The sequence below is a fragment of the Dissoconium aciculare genome, assembly GCF_010015565.1.
Source record: "Dissoconium aciculare CBS 342.82 unplaced genomic scaffold K489scaffold_10, whole genome shotgun sequence".
Taxonomy (NCBI): Eukaryota; Fungi; Ascomycota; class Dothideomycetes; order Mycosphaerellales; family Dissoconiaceae; genus Dissoconium; species Dissoconium aciculare.
The window spans coordinates 814,659-829,142 of record NW_022984960.1 but is presented as its reverse complement, the minus strand read 5'-3'; the positions used below and the strand labels follow the sequence as shown (position 1 = coordinate 829,142).

At 56.4% G+C, this 14,484-nt stretch overlaps 6 protein-coding genes across 6 annotated transcripts; 1 reads left to right on the top strand and 5 right to left on the bottom strand.

Moving 5' to 3' along the window:
- Positions 1-857: 857 nt before the first annotated feature.
- On the bottom strand, positions 858-2,014 carry K489DRAFT_416201 (uncharacterized protein; the record flags this gene model as incomplete). Its single annotated transcript, XM_033608180.1, has 2 exons — positions 858-1,733; positions 2,002-2,014. 2 exons carry the CDS (start codon positions 2,012-2,014, stop codon positions 1,009-1,011), a joined length of 738 nt encoding a protein of 245 aa, XP_033457791.1. The 3' UTR covers positions 858-1,008.
- A 70-nt stretch (positions 2,015-2,084) lies between these two features.
- On the bottom strand, positions 2,085-2,634 carry K489DRAFT_382696 (uncharacterized protein). The gene is made up of 2 exons (XM_033605439.1): positions 2,612-2,634; positions 2,085-2,545 (listed from the first exon to the last, which is right to left on the bottom strand). The coding sequence occupies exon 2, from the start codon at positions 2,530-2,532 to the stop codon at positions 2,158-2,160; it is 375 nt and encodes a 124-aa protein (XP_033457790.1). The 5' UTR covers positions 2,533-2,545; positions 2,612-2,634; the 3' UTR covers positions 2,085-2,157.
- Positions 2,635-3,455: 821 nt separating this feature from the next.
- K489DRAFT_382695 (uncharacterized protein) lies at positions 3,456-9,245 on the top strand. The gene has a single exon (XM_033605438.1). The coding sequence runs from the start codon at positions 3,922-3,924 to the stop codon at positions 8,878-8,880; it is 4,959 nt and encodes a 1,652-aa protein (XP_033457789.1). The 5' UTR covers positions 3,456-3,921; the 3' UTR covers positions 8,881-9,245.
- On the bottom strand, positions 9,206-10,660 carry K489DRAFT_323632 (DNase I-like protein; the record flags this gene model as incomplete). Its single annotated transcript, XM_033601710.1, has 1 exon — positions 9,206-10,660. The coding sequence occupies one exon, from the start codon at positions 10,658-10,660 to the stop codon at positions 9,206-9,208; it is 1,455 nt and encodes a 484-aa protein (XP_033457788.1).
- Positions 10,661-11,788: 1,128 nt separating this feature from the next.
- On the bottom strand, positions 11,789-12,013 carry K489DRAFT_301301 (uncharacterized protein; the record flags this gene model as incomplete). The annotated part of the gene is made up of 1 exon (XM_033600426.1): positions 11,789-12,013. A coding segment is annotated over one exon (225 nt), but the record flags the coding sequence as incomplete, so codon positions are not given.
- Positions 12,014-12,787: 774 nt separating this feature from the next.
- K489DRAFT_299233 (uncharacterized protein) lies at positions 12,788-13,786 on the bottom strand (the record flags this gene model as incomplete). The annotated part of the gene is made up of 1 exon (XM_033600370.1): positions 12,788-13,786. A coding segment is annotated over one exon (999 nt), but the record flags the coding sequence as incomplete, so codon positions are not given.
- Between the last annotated feature and the right edge of the window lie 698 nt (positions 13,787-14,484).

The window sequence follows — 14,484 nt, the reverse complement described above, 5'->3', positions numbered from 1 at the left end:
TCACGGAAAATTTACAGTTCTGTCATGTGTATTGTATGCCATCATACCCACATAGTCGTTCGCATCTGTCATTTCACCTCAGCTTAGCATGCCGCACGATGATCCGAGCTGGTTCTCCGATGATGACATGAACGTCGAACGCATCAGAGTGCAAGTCCTTGCCTGGGCTTGCAAAGATCATGCAGGGTCGCGTTCGAGGCTTTTGAACTGCCGTGACGCTGTCCGCGATCGCGTCCTTCCACCACCAGAGCCGGACAGTATCACGAGTCGTGCGAGAGGCACCTCTTCTGGACGCTCATCGTTCCTGACGCAACTAGCCTTCATCGACTCGGACCACCAGGCGGAACATGCAGGGCACAATTACGACGCCGATGAAAGTCTGCGAAGTCCTCCCCTGCAGCTGCAATCCAGCTGAACAATCGGACGTGGTGGGTTGCTTAAAATCCTAATATATTACTGCACTCTAAAATCTAAACGTTCATTCCCATCAAACCCGAGACGATTCCCTAGTCACTGACTGGGCAAGCAATATGGAGCGCTGCGGCAATGGCGAACGTTTGGCATCGTCATTTAGAGTGCAATCGGCCACGATGTTTCACATTGATAAGCAACCACACGTCTGACAGTCCGTCGTTGCATGTTTCGAATCCAATCGGGTACATCAGCTGCATAATAATTGTACCTCAGTATTTTCTCAGGATTTAGCTGCATCCAGAGATCCCATTGGACGAGGCGGAGAAGATCTGTGCCGTAGTCGCACGACGATTCGCTCCGCCGGTGGATCCTGGCGCTGATCACCTCGGTCGAAACATCGCTCATTGGCGCAAGCTCGGCGAATTTTCGAGGCAAATCGAGGGAGTTCGGCTTCGAAACCGCATGTGATTGGCGCATGGATCACCTTTTTGGCCCTGCCCTATCAGACTTGAATCCACTCGATGGGCTTGAATCAACAGCTTTTTTTTTTTCCAAACGGGCGCAAGTGCACAAGGTCTTTTACGAGAGTTTCTTCTAGTGAGATGATCGGTGAAGATTTCCGCAGTGGAACAACGTCGGTCGCGCATCGTTCGCGTTTCTGCGCACGACATTTCGGTGGGAGATTCTGCTGCGATGACAGGGCACGGGACAGTGTAATACGTGTGCTCTCTTTTGACCGGCGACGACGATCTTGCGCGGAGCTGTCACGTTTGTGTCTGTCGTAATCTCTGCGGGAAGAGACCCTTGATAGATCCCATGAGGCACTGCGTTACCATCGTCATCATCGACGTCGTCGTCATCCTCGACTTCGCCCTCAATCGTGCAATGATCAACACGCGCAGTGGTCGCACCGAAAGCGAGGATACGAATGATGGGAGGAGACGCGCGAAAAGGAAAAGCCATGCAGACGTGGGCGCGCATCTGGGCCGCATCAGCCCTGACCGGGAGACACACACACACACACGAGAGAGAGGCTTCCGTCTCGTACTGTCTTCGTTCCGTGCGTGCCACTCCGGTGCACGATCTTGCGTCGAAAAAATTGCCGAAGAAGTGGAATCGCTGTTTGGTACAGCAGGTAGACTGCCTGCCGACGGCGCGGTAGGATTCTTCCTCTGATCGTACCACCGCCGCCAGTACTGTTTGAGCTGTAAATTGCGACGCGTGCTCAATCTCCTCTCGATTAGACCATGATTCTTCTGTCGGGCTCACTTCGCCTGATGGCCTACGCAATGGTCCGCGCCATCCATGATGATTGCCAGCTGTCACCCGTAGCACCACACGAGCTCTGTCCGTCCTCCCTCCCTCTCCCTCTGCCTCTCGGCCCTACTTAGTTCTGTGCGGGGAGTGCAGGTGCGGACGGCAAGGTGTATGCGAAAGTCTCGAAAGGGCCAAGAGAGTGCCACTGCTGTGTGCCGCCGTATGCATGATGCACCGGGCCACCTGCATGCCGCTGGACTGTACCAAAAGAAAGTGAACGATCGTCTTCCATTGGGTGCGGAGCGGAGCCTTGTCAAAAATGCTGCATACCGTCGTCGTTCATCGTGGGTCTACAATTTGCTAGCGGATTTCCAGGCACTGCACAGTGGAGTAGACTACAATACTTGTGAGTTGTTCGACTGACTGTACAGTACAGTACATGACCGTGGTGCTGTGGATCCTAGTCATTCGTGATGGCCGCTTCCACTATCTAGAGCGAGGTTTACGCCGAAGACACGTATACGGCAGCAGTATCAGCAGTACCAGCAGCATAGTGAATCCAAGCACAACCACAACCACAGCTAAGGATGATGTACTCCTGGATTGGGCTGTCCATAGTAAGTTTGTGAGGTGGACTGCCTTGCCAGACGTGACAGGACAGTGACCTTGCATGATGATGATGCGCCCACCTATCTTCAGCATCACCGCCCGCCTCCGCCACCTCTCGCACAGTTCAACCAGCTCCACCGGCTGCAACCACCATTCCACGTCGCTTGGCACTTCCATCACGCACAGGGCGCACAATGATGAGAGAAGGACCAAGCTCACGCCTGTCCGAAGGGGAATGTGAGATTTCAACATTTCTTCGATTTGACTGCGCCGTCCGGTCAGTCTATCGGCAATGGTGCTTACGGCCGCTATCAGACGGATGCGATCCTACCCACGTGCCTTTTTGGCAGTTCACGCCCATCATTGGCTGGGAATCGGATGTCGCTATCGATTTCCGTGAAGGAAGCGGTTTTATGTCGCAAGGCTGGGCCAGCCGCCATGGATGTAGGACTCGCGGCGCCCACGGACATCGGGACATGTGCATGTACAGGACAGTAATAATGTACCGCGACAAGATCCACATAGCTCGTAGATGTATTGTTCAACGCAGTGACCTCAATTGCAAATGCCGAGCTGGCCATCACCTGAAGCATTTCTCGCCATTGCCATACTGAACGTCTAAGAAACATCACTTGCGCGTAGCTTTAGATGGGGTGCATCGAACTGAGACCACCTATCTCCATGCACGGAGACATGACAGTGATGAACAATGGATACGAACCATCCACCTGTCATTGTTGCTCTAATAAAGCCAAGTGATGAGCCTATCACGGACTGTCCATCGCCATGGACAAGAATGATGGGCGATGACACTACAGAATCACACATCTGACGCCCGAGGGGGGGGGAGGGCAGTCGTGAAAAGGCAGCGTGACCGCATCCGACGCTCTGTTCTAACTTCTGCTTCATTCCAACGACAAGGTTCTGGCGCACACCCTGTTCACTTTTTTCGCATCTGGGCGCTTTCATTGGTTTCAAATCCGCGTCGACCCTGGTAAAGTTCGGTCCAGTTTTGCCCATTTCGACCACGCCAGGCTCTTCCCCGACCCTTACGGCGAGCCCTTGCCCGATTCGCAAGCCTTGGTGGGACAAGGATCTGCCGTCATAGCTAAACGGCTCCCAGCCCACGCGCATGCCGATTTCTCTCACTGAGCGCCTGTCCGGTGTCTTCGGTGGTGGGCACGCATGCGCAAAGCCTACTCTGCTGGGTGTGAGCTCGAGCGCGATTGTGCCTCTCCTCGTTCGATATGCGTGTGCGTGTGGGTGTTTGTGTGTGCGTGTGTGTGTGCGTAGCGAGCGTGTGCGTGTCCGCGAGCGTTGTAAGCGTGCGATCTGGCTCTGTTGTGCGCGCAGTCGGTGCATGCCTGTTCGTCTGTGTGCGAGTGTGCCTGCGTGAGTCCGCCGCCGCGGCGGGAGAGAAAGAGAGAGAGAGTCACTGACACCACTATATCGAGACGCGCTCTCGTTCTGGCTGCTGATATCACTCTTCTGATCATGTGCTCTGTGTCTGTTGGAAATGGCTTCTCCTCTCACAATCTCCATGAGCCCCATCTACTACTGACATCCCAGCAGCAACAGCCTCGGTGCCGGCAATAACGTCAGCATCGATATCGACTGGAGAGATCAGCGGGCCAATGGCCCATGATGGACCGACAAGCGCAAGCTCGTCAACGCCGGAAAGCGGCTGCGCAACCTGCCAAACCACCCTTTCGCATTCCTCGTGACCGCCGTCAGGAACGAAAAGTGAGCGATACGCAGACCCTCGATGATGAATCAATATCACCGCCGTCTCGCCATGGCGTCAACCGAGTTGGGAGTGGTAGCACCGATGCTGCCAGGGCTCCAAGCCGCGCGGGCGGTAGAAGCAGTGGGAGGACAACGGAAGAGGAGCTGAATATAGCGACGAGGATGACGGTGACCAGTGTCGGCAAGGGAGGCAAGCTCTACCTCAAACCGAGTCGTCTGGCTCTCCCACACATTTCTCAACTTGTAGAGACTCCACCAGCGACGTCCGAAACCGACGGTATGAGGCTGGGCTTGGGCGGAGGCGATCGCTATGCTGGAGGAATACAACATGGAAGGAGTGCGACGGCCCATGGCCTGGATTCAATGGAGTCCGCAATGCAAGGTCTGACCAGGACCCGTTCGCATTCATTCTCCGACGTGCACGACCGATCGCGCCAACCGACATTTGACGCGGGCGACTTTCAAACAATGTTTAATGCGCGGCAAATGTATCGCCGCTCCAAGAGCAGCGCTGACATCCAGTCCGGCCTGTTGGATTTGCAGATACCTCATTACCGGCTTGGCAGTCCACGCTTCAGCGACAGAGGCGGAGCATATATACGGAACTCCTTACATACCATAGCATCCGAAGATCCCCGACTGTCAAATTTGCCGGTCGAGAACGAGCCAGAGCTGCCAGAGACGAGTCCAGAGAACCAAAGCTTTGTTCAGCATTCTTCACCAAGGTCGGATCTGCAACATCCGATGATCACGCACATGCGATCAATCTCCGCTCTCCCAATCGACATCGAGCAGCTGCCCATAGCGGAGGAGATCACACCATCGATATTCGATCGATTGGAGTATAACCCGAATGATCCAGCAGTCGTCCATCATCACCCGTTGACTGGGCGCATCCTGGCAGCAACACCGGCGCGCCTCATTTCACAGATCACCTCTCCGCAATTCCTGAATTACGAACTCCTCAGTGATTTCTTCCTAACGTTCCGTTGTTTCATGTCACCTCACGATGTTCTGGAATATCTTCTGGCGAGGATGCAGTGGGCATTTGCAAATGGATCCGACGCTGGTCGTATCGTTCGTGTCAGGACTTTTGTGGCGTTGCGGCATTGGATCCTGAATTACTTCCCCGATGACTTCCTACTCGATATGCCGTTCCGAGAGCGTTTCTGTAAGCAGATCAACGCGTTGACCCGAGCTTTGCGGCGACGACCCGACCGCGGAGGCAGCGACATGAATATTATCGGGGAGCTGAAAAAGTGTTGGCAACGGACGTGTGAGCTGTACTGGCCGCAGCCAAACAGCACGGATATCACTCCAGATGCGAATATCAAGCCTGGTGGGGAGCAGAGGTCAAATCATCTGGGACCTTCTGTGCTCAGTCTTCCGCTGACCATCCGGCCGGCGACACGTGGGGGATCCTCTGTGTTCGAAGTTGCTCAAATGCATGTCCCCGATCAGACTAAGAAAACGATAGATCAAAGTCCTCGAGGGAAGAGGTCAAACGCGCGCGACTTTCGGGATCCTCCTTCGCCGACCCTTACGCGAATGAGCATTCCAACATCTCCGATGAGCGAACAGAGCCTCGAAGTGTTGTCGTGCTCGGTCCCCTTCCTGCAACATCTGCGCAACGTTCGCCTCCCAACCTCACATCGAGACAACAAACCCACGAATCGTCATGATCGGAGCGGCAGTTTTTCAGACGCCCTGCGCGACAAGCGCTCGCCGTTGTCCACGCACATCGACAGCGTGATCATGCCTTCATTTACAGTCAGTGGTGGACTCGTCCGCGGCATTCTGTTAGAGCCATGTCCCTCCACAATCAACCTGGCAGCGCCTGCAAGTCCGACAATAGAAGCAGCGGAGGCTCGTGCGCCGAGCCCTCCAACGATGCCGTCGTTGGACCGACCGCCGCAGCCGCCTCAGAATAGCTCAATGAAGAGAATTGTGGGCGACATGAGGCGGGCCTTGAGCACGCGTCGAGCCAACCACGGGGAAGTGTCGATACGCACTCATCGATCCACGCAATCATTTTCGGATTTGCTGACTTCAGCGACATCCGGCGGTCTCATGGATCGAAGACCGCCGACTCGTCTACAAAATATTTCGCCCCTGGTGCCCCCGCCGATACCTCCACCAGCGCCCTTACCGCCGCCTGGCCCCCCGAGACTCGACATGTTGGCCGCCAGAGTCGAAGCGGCTTATCACACAGCGTTTGAGCACATTGATGAGTCGGACGCAGACTCACTCGAAGGAGAGTTCGCGCGCCTAGGTCATGGTCGGCCGGAGAACATGGAGCAGGCCCCAGGAGGCTCTCCGAATGGGCAGCACACTCGAAAGCCAAGTCGGATGACCACCAGCAGTCGCTCTATACTGATATTCGACGCGACTGGCAGCCCTGAATCACATCCAATCCCTGCCGGATATCCTACACTCAGCCCACTGTCAAGTGTCATCGCCTCAGCTTCGATGCCCGAAGATGCCGTACAATCCATGTTTTTGGACGACCCCAAGATGTCACTGAGGTATCCTTCGACGCTGACCAGCAATCACGGTGGAAATTGGCCATCTAGTTATGCTCAACTGAATGATTTTCTTGGGGTTCCAGGGACTCTCAGCGCAGGCAGCGGTAGTTTTGGCCAGCGTTTGAGTTCCAAAGCCAACTCTGGTGATGTCACCGCCCGAAAATCGTCCTTTATCCACCCGGGGGCTTTGGACTTTTCGGATATCAACCAACAGCTGCGACGACGACCAGGCGGCAATCTCAAATCGAACGAGGATCCGCTCAAACTGGGCCCCTATCGACCGCACTCTGTGAACTCATTCTCAACCAACTCTCGATCGGCGGCCACATCTGCTCTATTCACTCGGGAGCAGTCTCGAGCTCACCTTTCAGGCCAAGCTCTCGGAAATGCGGGTACATCTTCAAAACCACCTGCGGATAGCTCTGTAGCTCTCTTAGATCTGGATGCCGCTGACAAGCATGTGCGACCTTCATTCGAAGTCGACGCTCTACGACTTCGAGATATTCCCGATGAGAACTCTGATGGTGGTATTGCAGATGCACTGTTGAAATTGGAAGGCAAAATCCCTAGCCCTTCTCGTAGCACTTTCTCTGCTAAGGTAGACGAAGGTTCACAGGGCTCAGTTACCTCGCCGACACAAGCACAGCGCTCGAAGCTAGCAAATGTTGAATCACTAAGTAGCAGCAATGACGAGGAGGACGAAGCTGTGTCTCCCACACAAGGCCGACAGAATAAGAATGGTCAATTCCTGCAGGTGCGCGCTGATGCCTCTCGCTCGCCCAAGGCTGTGAGCGCCGGTGGCTCAAGCACGGATTGGTCAGTATCAAGGATGATTCCACCTCCCCTTGACCTAGGCTTGACCAAATCCCCCGAGTCAGCCCGAAGAATGGCATCGGGAGGCAGCGATGCTATCAGTGACGGTCCCTCTGCTGAGGGATCGACATCACCTTCCATGATTGCTGTGCATGGAAGTCGTATGTATACAAACCCGGGACCCGCCAGCTACGTCCCCACTGGAGCCAATCGCGATCCTCGTGCTGCGACTGCGAATAGACGAATGCTACAAGATCAAGACGAAGATGATGACAATGACGACGATGACGATGAAGACGACGAAAGTGACTCGCAGAGCGACATCTCCACCGAGATCGCCGACCAACCTGAGCCCGAGGGCGCAATGCATAGCTTTTATTTCGATGATACCACCGAAGACCGTGTTCGCCGTTACCAAGAGCAGATCCGCGCCCAAGCCAAGAAGAACGCACCACCGACGCCTCCGTCGACGACGATTCCGTCTGCAAAGACTTCGGCGGATAAAGTGCATGAGCGGAAGGTATTGCAGAAGCGTGCACCTGCAAAACGAATGTCCGATCTACGGCAGCTAGAGATCTCTCGTCCTCCGGACCAGTCGCGGAGCAATCAGCTTAAAGAAGCTGCCAGCGCGCCAAAGCTTCGCTCTCCTCCCCCAAACAGACCCTTGCCACAACCACCACCGGCCCCGGCTTTACGACGGACCCAGACACTGCCGTTATATCCACAGCAGACGACACACCTGCCCTTCGTCCTGGCGTTTGAATCTCTAGTGATCGCCGAACAGTTGACCATCATCGAGAAGGACGCATTGGACGAGGTGGACTGGAAAGATCTCATCAGCCTGAATTGGCAGCAGAACCCAGCATCCGTCCGCAACTGGGTCTCCTACCTCAAAGACAGCGCCACAAACGGCATCGACGTCGTCATCGCCCGGTTCAACCTCGTCGTGAAGTGGGTGGTTTCCGAAATCCTCCTCACCAGCGCGCCCAGCGAGCGCGCCCGCGCCATCACCAAATTCATCCACATCGCCAGCCACTGCCATCGCCTCCGCAATTACGCTTCGCTCTACCAGATCATCCTCGCCCTGCTCTCCTCGGACCTGATCAGGCTGCACCAAACCTGGGCACTGGTCCCGATCCGGGAGAAGCAGACCCTGTCCCAGCTCGAAGCCCTCTGCCAACCCGTGCGCAACTTCAACAACCTCCGCGTGGAGATGGAGAACGCCACCATGGACACCGGCTGCATCCCGTTCATCGGCCTGTACACGCACGACCTGATGTTCAACGCGCAGAAGCCCGCCCGCCTGGACCCCGTCACTTCCGGCCGGGAGCACCTGGTCAACTTCGAACGCTACCAGACCGCGGCCAGCATCGTCAAGAGCCTGCTGCGGATGATCGAGGCCAGCTCCAAGTACAATTTCCGCCCGCACCCCGAGGCGCTCAGCCGTTGCCTGTGGATCGCGGCGCTCGAAGACGGAGAGATCATTGCGCGCAGCAAGGCGCTGGAGACGACCTAGATTCGGCGAGAGCTGCGCGCCGATTTGTTTTTTCCGCTATACCCTATTCTTATAAAACCTTACACAGTTCTTGAGACTTTACAAATGAAACGATATACCCAATGCTTGCTTCCTTTTTCACATACCATCGATGTTGGCATTTTCGGAGTCTCTTGTCAAAGCATTTCATGTAGTCGAGCCTCTATTAGATGAAACAATAGAATCTGAAAGCCCGGCACAGTCGGTAGGCCGTGCAGCGCACAGACGGGAAGTCTTTCGACAAATCCACCATAGTCGTGAAAGAAACAATGCCTCCACCGATGGTAAAAGGCCGCCATCGTCAGGTCTAGATACTACCCTTGCCGTCGTCCCTCCCAGTCGTCCCCCGCGCATCCCTCCCCTCCGCCCGTGCCGCCGCCGTGTCGATGTCCCACTGGAACTCCTTCAACGCCCGCAATTCGCCCTTGACGAACAGGAAGCCCATCAGGCCGTCGAGGACGCCCGCGCTCAGGCCCAACGTGCTGATCAGCATGAGGATGAAGGCGACGTAGTTCGGCGACCACCAGACTCCGATGAGACACGCGATCGAAACCCCGACCTGCGCGAAGAAGTGGCGCTCGCGGAGTCTCCGCTGCTTGCGCTCCCGAAGCATGTATTGGCCGATCATGTCCTGGATCGAGCGGTACGTGTCCACGTCGAGGAGGTGCGTCATGGGGGTTTCGGCGTGTCGCTCTGTGTGTTGGGGATGGCCGTTCTGTGGTTGGGTCGCGGCGGCCGGGGTCCGGCGCACCAGGGTTGTTTCGATGGAGAAGTGGTCGCTCAACGAACATTTCAATTCGGCGTGGCGCTCGGTCATGCCGACCTCGACGCTCGCCACGTCCCACCGGTGTCCCGTGTCGGCCGCATTGTCCGCGAAGAAGATGTAGTCGAGACGTTTGGCGGTGCGATCGGGCGCGTGGGGGTCCACGAACGAGTCTCGGCCCCGGTCGAGGTCCTTTTGCATCTGCTTGCTCCACCGCCAGGTGTTGAACGCGCTGTCGCACGTCGCGCCGTGCTCCGCGAGACATTCCTGCGCCGTGGGCACCGGCCGCCCGCGCGCCCGCTCGGCCTCGTTCTCCGCGCTGCCCAGCGCCGAGTCCGGGAACACGAGCCGCCAGATGTCACGGACGGGGCTGTGCGCCTCGATCAGCTGGTGGGCGAGGCTCCGCGGGAGCATGTTGAAGTCCCCCAGGCCGAGCACGAGGTGGCCGCGCTCGGCCGCGTGGCGCATCATCTTGGCGATCTCCCAGGCCTGGGCCGTGCGGTGGCAGAGGTACGAGTCGTTCGGCTCCTTCTCGTACGGCGCGTGCAGGTGCGTGCAGAAGACCTCGACGACGTCCCGGCGTGCGGGCCCGAGGCGGATGCGCGCGGAGGCGACGCCCTTACCGACGAACCAGTCGCCGCGGTAGAAGGCGGCGGGTCGTCCGTTGAGCGGGTAGCGGTACATGCCCGACTCCTCGATCGGCCAGCGGGAGAGGATGGCGAGGCCGCCGCCGAAGATGCCGCTCCAGTAGTATTTCCCGTACGGCAGGATGTGTTTGGTCAGATCGCGGATCGCGTGGAAGTCTTCTTGCGTCCAGCATTCTTGCAGACCGACGATTTGAGGGGCGGGTGAGGCCGAGGCCAGACGCCGGCCGATCTCGACCAGGCGCGCATGGCGATGCTTGGAGAGGTATTTGAGGCCCCAGCAGTTCAGCGAAATGACGCGGAGGCTGCTGGGCAGCTCATCAGCAACGCCGACATTGGCGGCATTGTCGGCCATAACTATGACGAATTTAGCACAGTAGATCGCAGATGCACTGTATCAAGGTTGTTTTGAACATCAATCGATTTCGTGTGTATGCAGGCTATGGCACATCTTCGCGATACATCGGCGATCCTGCCCTCCGCCGACAGGTGAAGTCGTGCGTGAATGGCGCCGCTCAAATTCTAAACCAGCCACGATCCTTTTCGGATGCGGAGAGCGGGCACAGGCAAGAAAGAGCGTTGGCCATCAAAGAAACGTGCCGTTTGTGGATGACGTCGACCTGTGATATTATTGAAACGGCGCAACGCCATCACCACGAGGTCATGCGTGTGCGCAATCCACGTTCTTCGCTTCCGCAAACGGTACGTCGTCTGCATGTCATGTTGTCGTGCTCAACTCATAGACACAGTCACCAAAGATCACGAAGCATCAGGACATTCACCGAGTGTAGACGTTCGCCGTGAGATTTTGGAATTGTTTAAATTAAGATAGGAAAAGGAAGAAATAGAAATAGAACGAGACAAAACAGAAATGGCTACGATATCAACACGCAAGAGCCAAATGGGTCTCCTGTGCTGAGCATCGCAGCGGTCAAAGTCTCCAGTTGAAATACTTGTTGTCAGGTCTTCATGACCTTGCCTGGATCCGCTCGGTCTGCCAATGGCGAACTTGCAGCAAATGGTGAATGCAAATGTGGTCGCGGAGTATGCCTCGAAGAATAACCAGAGAATTGGAAAAAAGGAAAAGAAGAAGAGGAGGAGATAAGAGCATCGCGACCGCCACGCTTCCCAAGAAAATTCGGGAGCGGCGGTAGGTTGAAATTGCGATGCTGCCAAAAGGGTCAGAAGTTTTGAATGCAGATGCAAAATAATTCCACTCCGATGCCGTGTGCATATCTGGTAATCGGGTCGTGGTCGTTTATAGGTTGGGTCGTTATCATCATCAAAAGTTGACAAAATTGCCGGGTTGAATTCCTGGTCATGCAAATTGGGTGCCGTCCATAGATGCGTTGTTGTGTTGCTAAATGCAGAAATCGAGTTCGGAAATATGGGCGTTGGAGCGCGGGAGAAAGAAGCGGGGTCAGGCGTCGAGCTCCGCATTTTACATTAAATTTTGGTCGTGGATGCGTCGAAGGAACGGTGGCTGGCTGGCAGCATCCAGTAATCGATCGTGGAAGCTTCTGAAGGGATCTTGAGATTGATTGACGCCGCCGCGTGGAAATGTGTTGCGTTGACGACCTGGGAAAGGGTTCTCGAGGAACGGTGAGCCCAAGCGCGGCACCGGCTCCGCGAGCCGTCGCGGGGCAGAGCGACAACCAAGCGGTGTACCATTTCCAACATATGGGACATTTGGAGCATCGATCATGTCCTCGTCGACTGGGGGTACGACCACGATGGGGGTGAAGAGCCTGGAGAGATTGTCCGTGGCACGAGCGGCACCGACGGTGAAGCCACGGTTCCGCATGACGGGAGTGTGATCCGGCGGACCGAAGACATCTTCTAGCGCCGGTCGGCGCGGCTTCTCTTCATCTGATCTAAAACGGCGCTTGCGTGAGCGACGTTCAGTGGGCGCACCAGGCTTGAACACGAGTGGAGATGCCAGCGACCTGCCATTCATCTCGGTGCGGCCAAGCGATTTGGTACCAGACATGCTGCTGAGCAGGTGGGACCGGGAAGGTGCTGAGTCGAAGTTGAATGGAGACGCTAGCGCGTCAGAAGAGGATGCCGCATGCAAAGAATCACTGTTGATCCTGAGCTCTGACTGGAGAGACTGACTCTTGCGATGAGCTTGGGATCGTCCGATACAGGCGTACCAGTCATCTGGGCGAGCTACACGAGGTGCCCGCAAGATCGGAGGAGGACTATCACGAAGAAGCGGCCCCATCGTTGGAGGCGGCTCACAGCGGATCGAACCCATGGCTGGCGGAAGCTCACGAGCAAGCTGAGCCAACGGACCGTCAGGCTGCATGGACGGGGCCGTGGAGGTGACCAAGGATTGAATCATTGCATGGCTGGAGAATGTTGAAGGTCGAATTCCGTCCGTCTGCACTGGTGGGCTCGAGGTCTCGAACGGAGACGGACTTCTGGTGCGCAGCATGCGTTGATAATGTGCAGAAATGGACGGCCGGTTTTGACACAGTTGCCGTAGACGTTTGCGGGTTGCCGCGACTTTGGGCCATTTCGACTGAGTGTTCTGCAGCGAAGTGGGTCGAATGGTGTCGGGTGATCCTTCGCGATAAGGTACAGGTGTCGAGCCCAAGACATTTTCGATCGACTCGGAAATGAGCGTCATGGTCTTGCGTGATCGCCATGTGCGCTTTGCTTTGGTGGCGACCTGATCACACACGCCCATTGGTGGTGTGCTCCCAGGCAGCAGTTTGAAGGGTGTAAGCGTAGGATCTGAGAGATAGGCCATGAATGTCATCCAAAGATGCTGGTCCATTTGGGTCGTCCAGTTCGCAACCCGTCGGACCTTGAGGCGTTTAGCCTGGGGAGTGATGTCTAATTCAGTAGCAGGACCTGCTGTGGCTTTCTGAATTTTATTTGCGTCATCGTCGAGGAACGGGTCCGTTGTTTCGCTGCGAGGACTGTCACATGCACCAGTAGTAGGTAGCGAAAAGGCAGAGCTACCGCAGGACGACAAGGATGAATCGGAGAAGGAGGAGCAGATGGAGCTTGATCGATGGAATGGGCGGGTGGTTTCATTGATGAGGTCCCACTCCTGGATAGGACTCTCGAGCTGGCTGAAGTGAGGGTGAGCATGACGCGGCGCTGGCGTCTTAGGCGGCGTCACAGCACGAGTGAATGGGCTCCTGATGTCCATTGGCGACAACAGGTGAGCTGACCGAGGCGACTGAGACTGCATCGCCGGGCTTGTTGACTGCGCAGGCACTTCAGTCATCTCAATCGTCGGGATAATTCCCGTATCGGAAAGCAGAGTGTCCAATTCCTCCCGTGGGATCGTAGTCCGTCGGCGGCGAACCTTGAAGGGCTGCGCGCGCGGTGGAGGCGGCGGCCCAATTGGCGATGGTGCCTCATCGATCTGTTGCTCTGGCGTCCTCGGAAGCTGGCCAAAGAAGCCTGATTGAAGGTCGACAGGCTCCGGGAGGCTGATTGACAGCGGTGGACGTTGCGGCGCCATGGCGCGGGTGGGTGCGCGTTGGTCGAGTGAGGTGCTGCAGGATGTCTCTCAGGCTGCAGGTTTCAAGATCGATTTGCGTGCGAGTCGAGCGGTCGCGACGCGAGGGAGCGCAGTTATATGATGCGCGACAGACAAATGCGCTGCTGTGGGCAGCTGCAAGCGCCGATTGCACTCACACACGGGGTCGTGGTCTACGAGGTCGCGCAGGGCATGGCGATGTCGTCGCGTCGCTTTGTCGGGAATCGACGAGATGTCCGGGCGAGTAGGAATATGCGTTGGAAGGCGGCGAGGATGTTTGGTAGGGCGTTGCGACGGATTGGAGGCTGGTGGGTGAGACGAATGGACGCGTGAGGAGGAGAGGAAGTCGAGAAATGGTATGTCGGTGGGAGAGGTCCGAGTCTGGCAAAGATGGGCGAGTGCGCGAGGACGATGAACGATGAAGAAGTAGACAAGGGAAGCCAGCGGCCGGGGTGGGCACGATCGAGAGTTGTTCGCTCAACGGTGTGCGGACGGGCGGGATGGGGAAGTCTGTGGGTGCGGGAGTGATGGGTGTGGATGAATGAATGGATGGATGGATGGGCGCATGGGTCTTTCCTCTCTCTTCCCTCTATTCTCTCTCGGGCTCTCTCTCTCTCTCTCTCTCTTTCTTGCACACACACACATACTTTTGTCTGGCGCTAGGCTGATTATGTCCCAAT

What these genes read in the sequence shown, in the direction of transcription:
- K489DRAFT_382696 (XM_033605439.1), bottom strand. Translation starts at nt 2,532, where the DNA reads ATGTTGAAATCTCACATTCCCCTTCGGACAGGCGTGAGCTTGGTCCTT.
- K489DRAFT_382695 (XM_033605438.1), top strand. Translation starts at nt 3,922, where the DNA reads ATGATGGACCGACAAGCGCAAGCTCGTCAACGCCGGAAAGCGGCTGCG.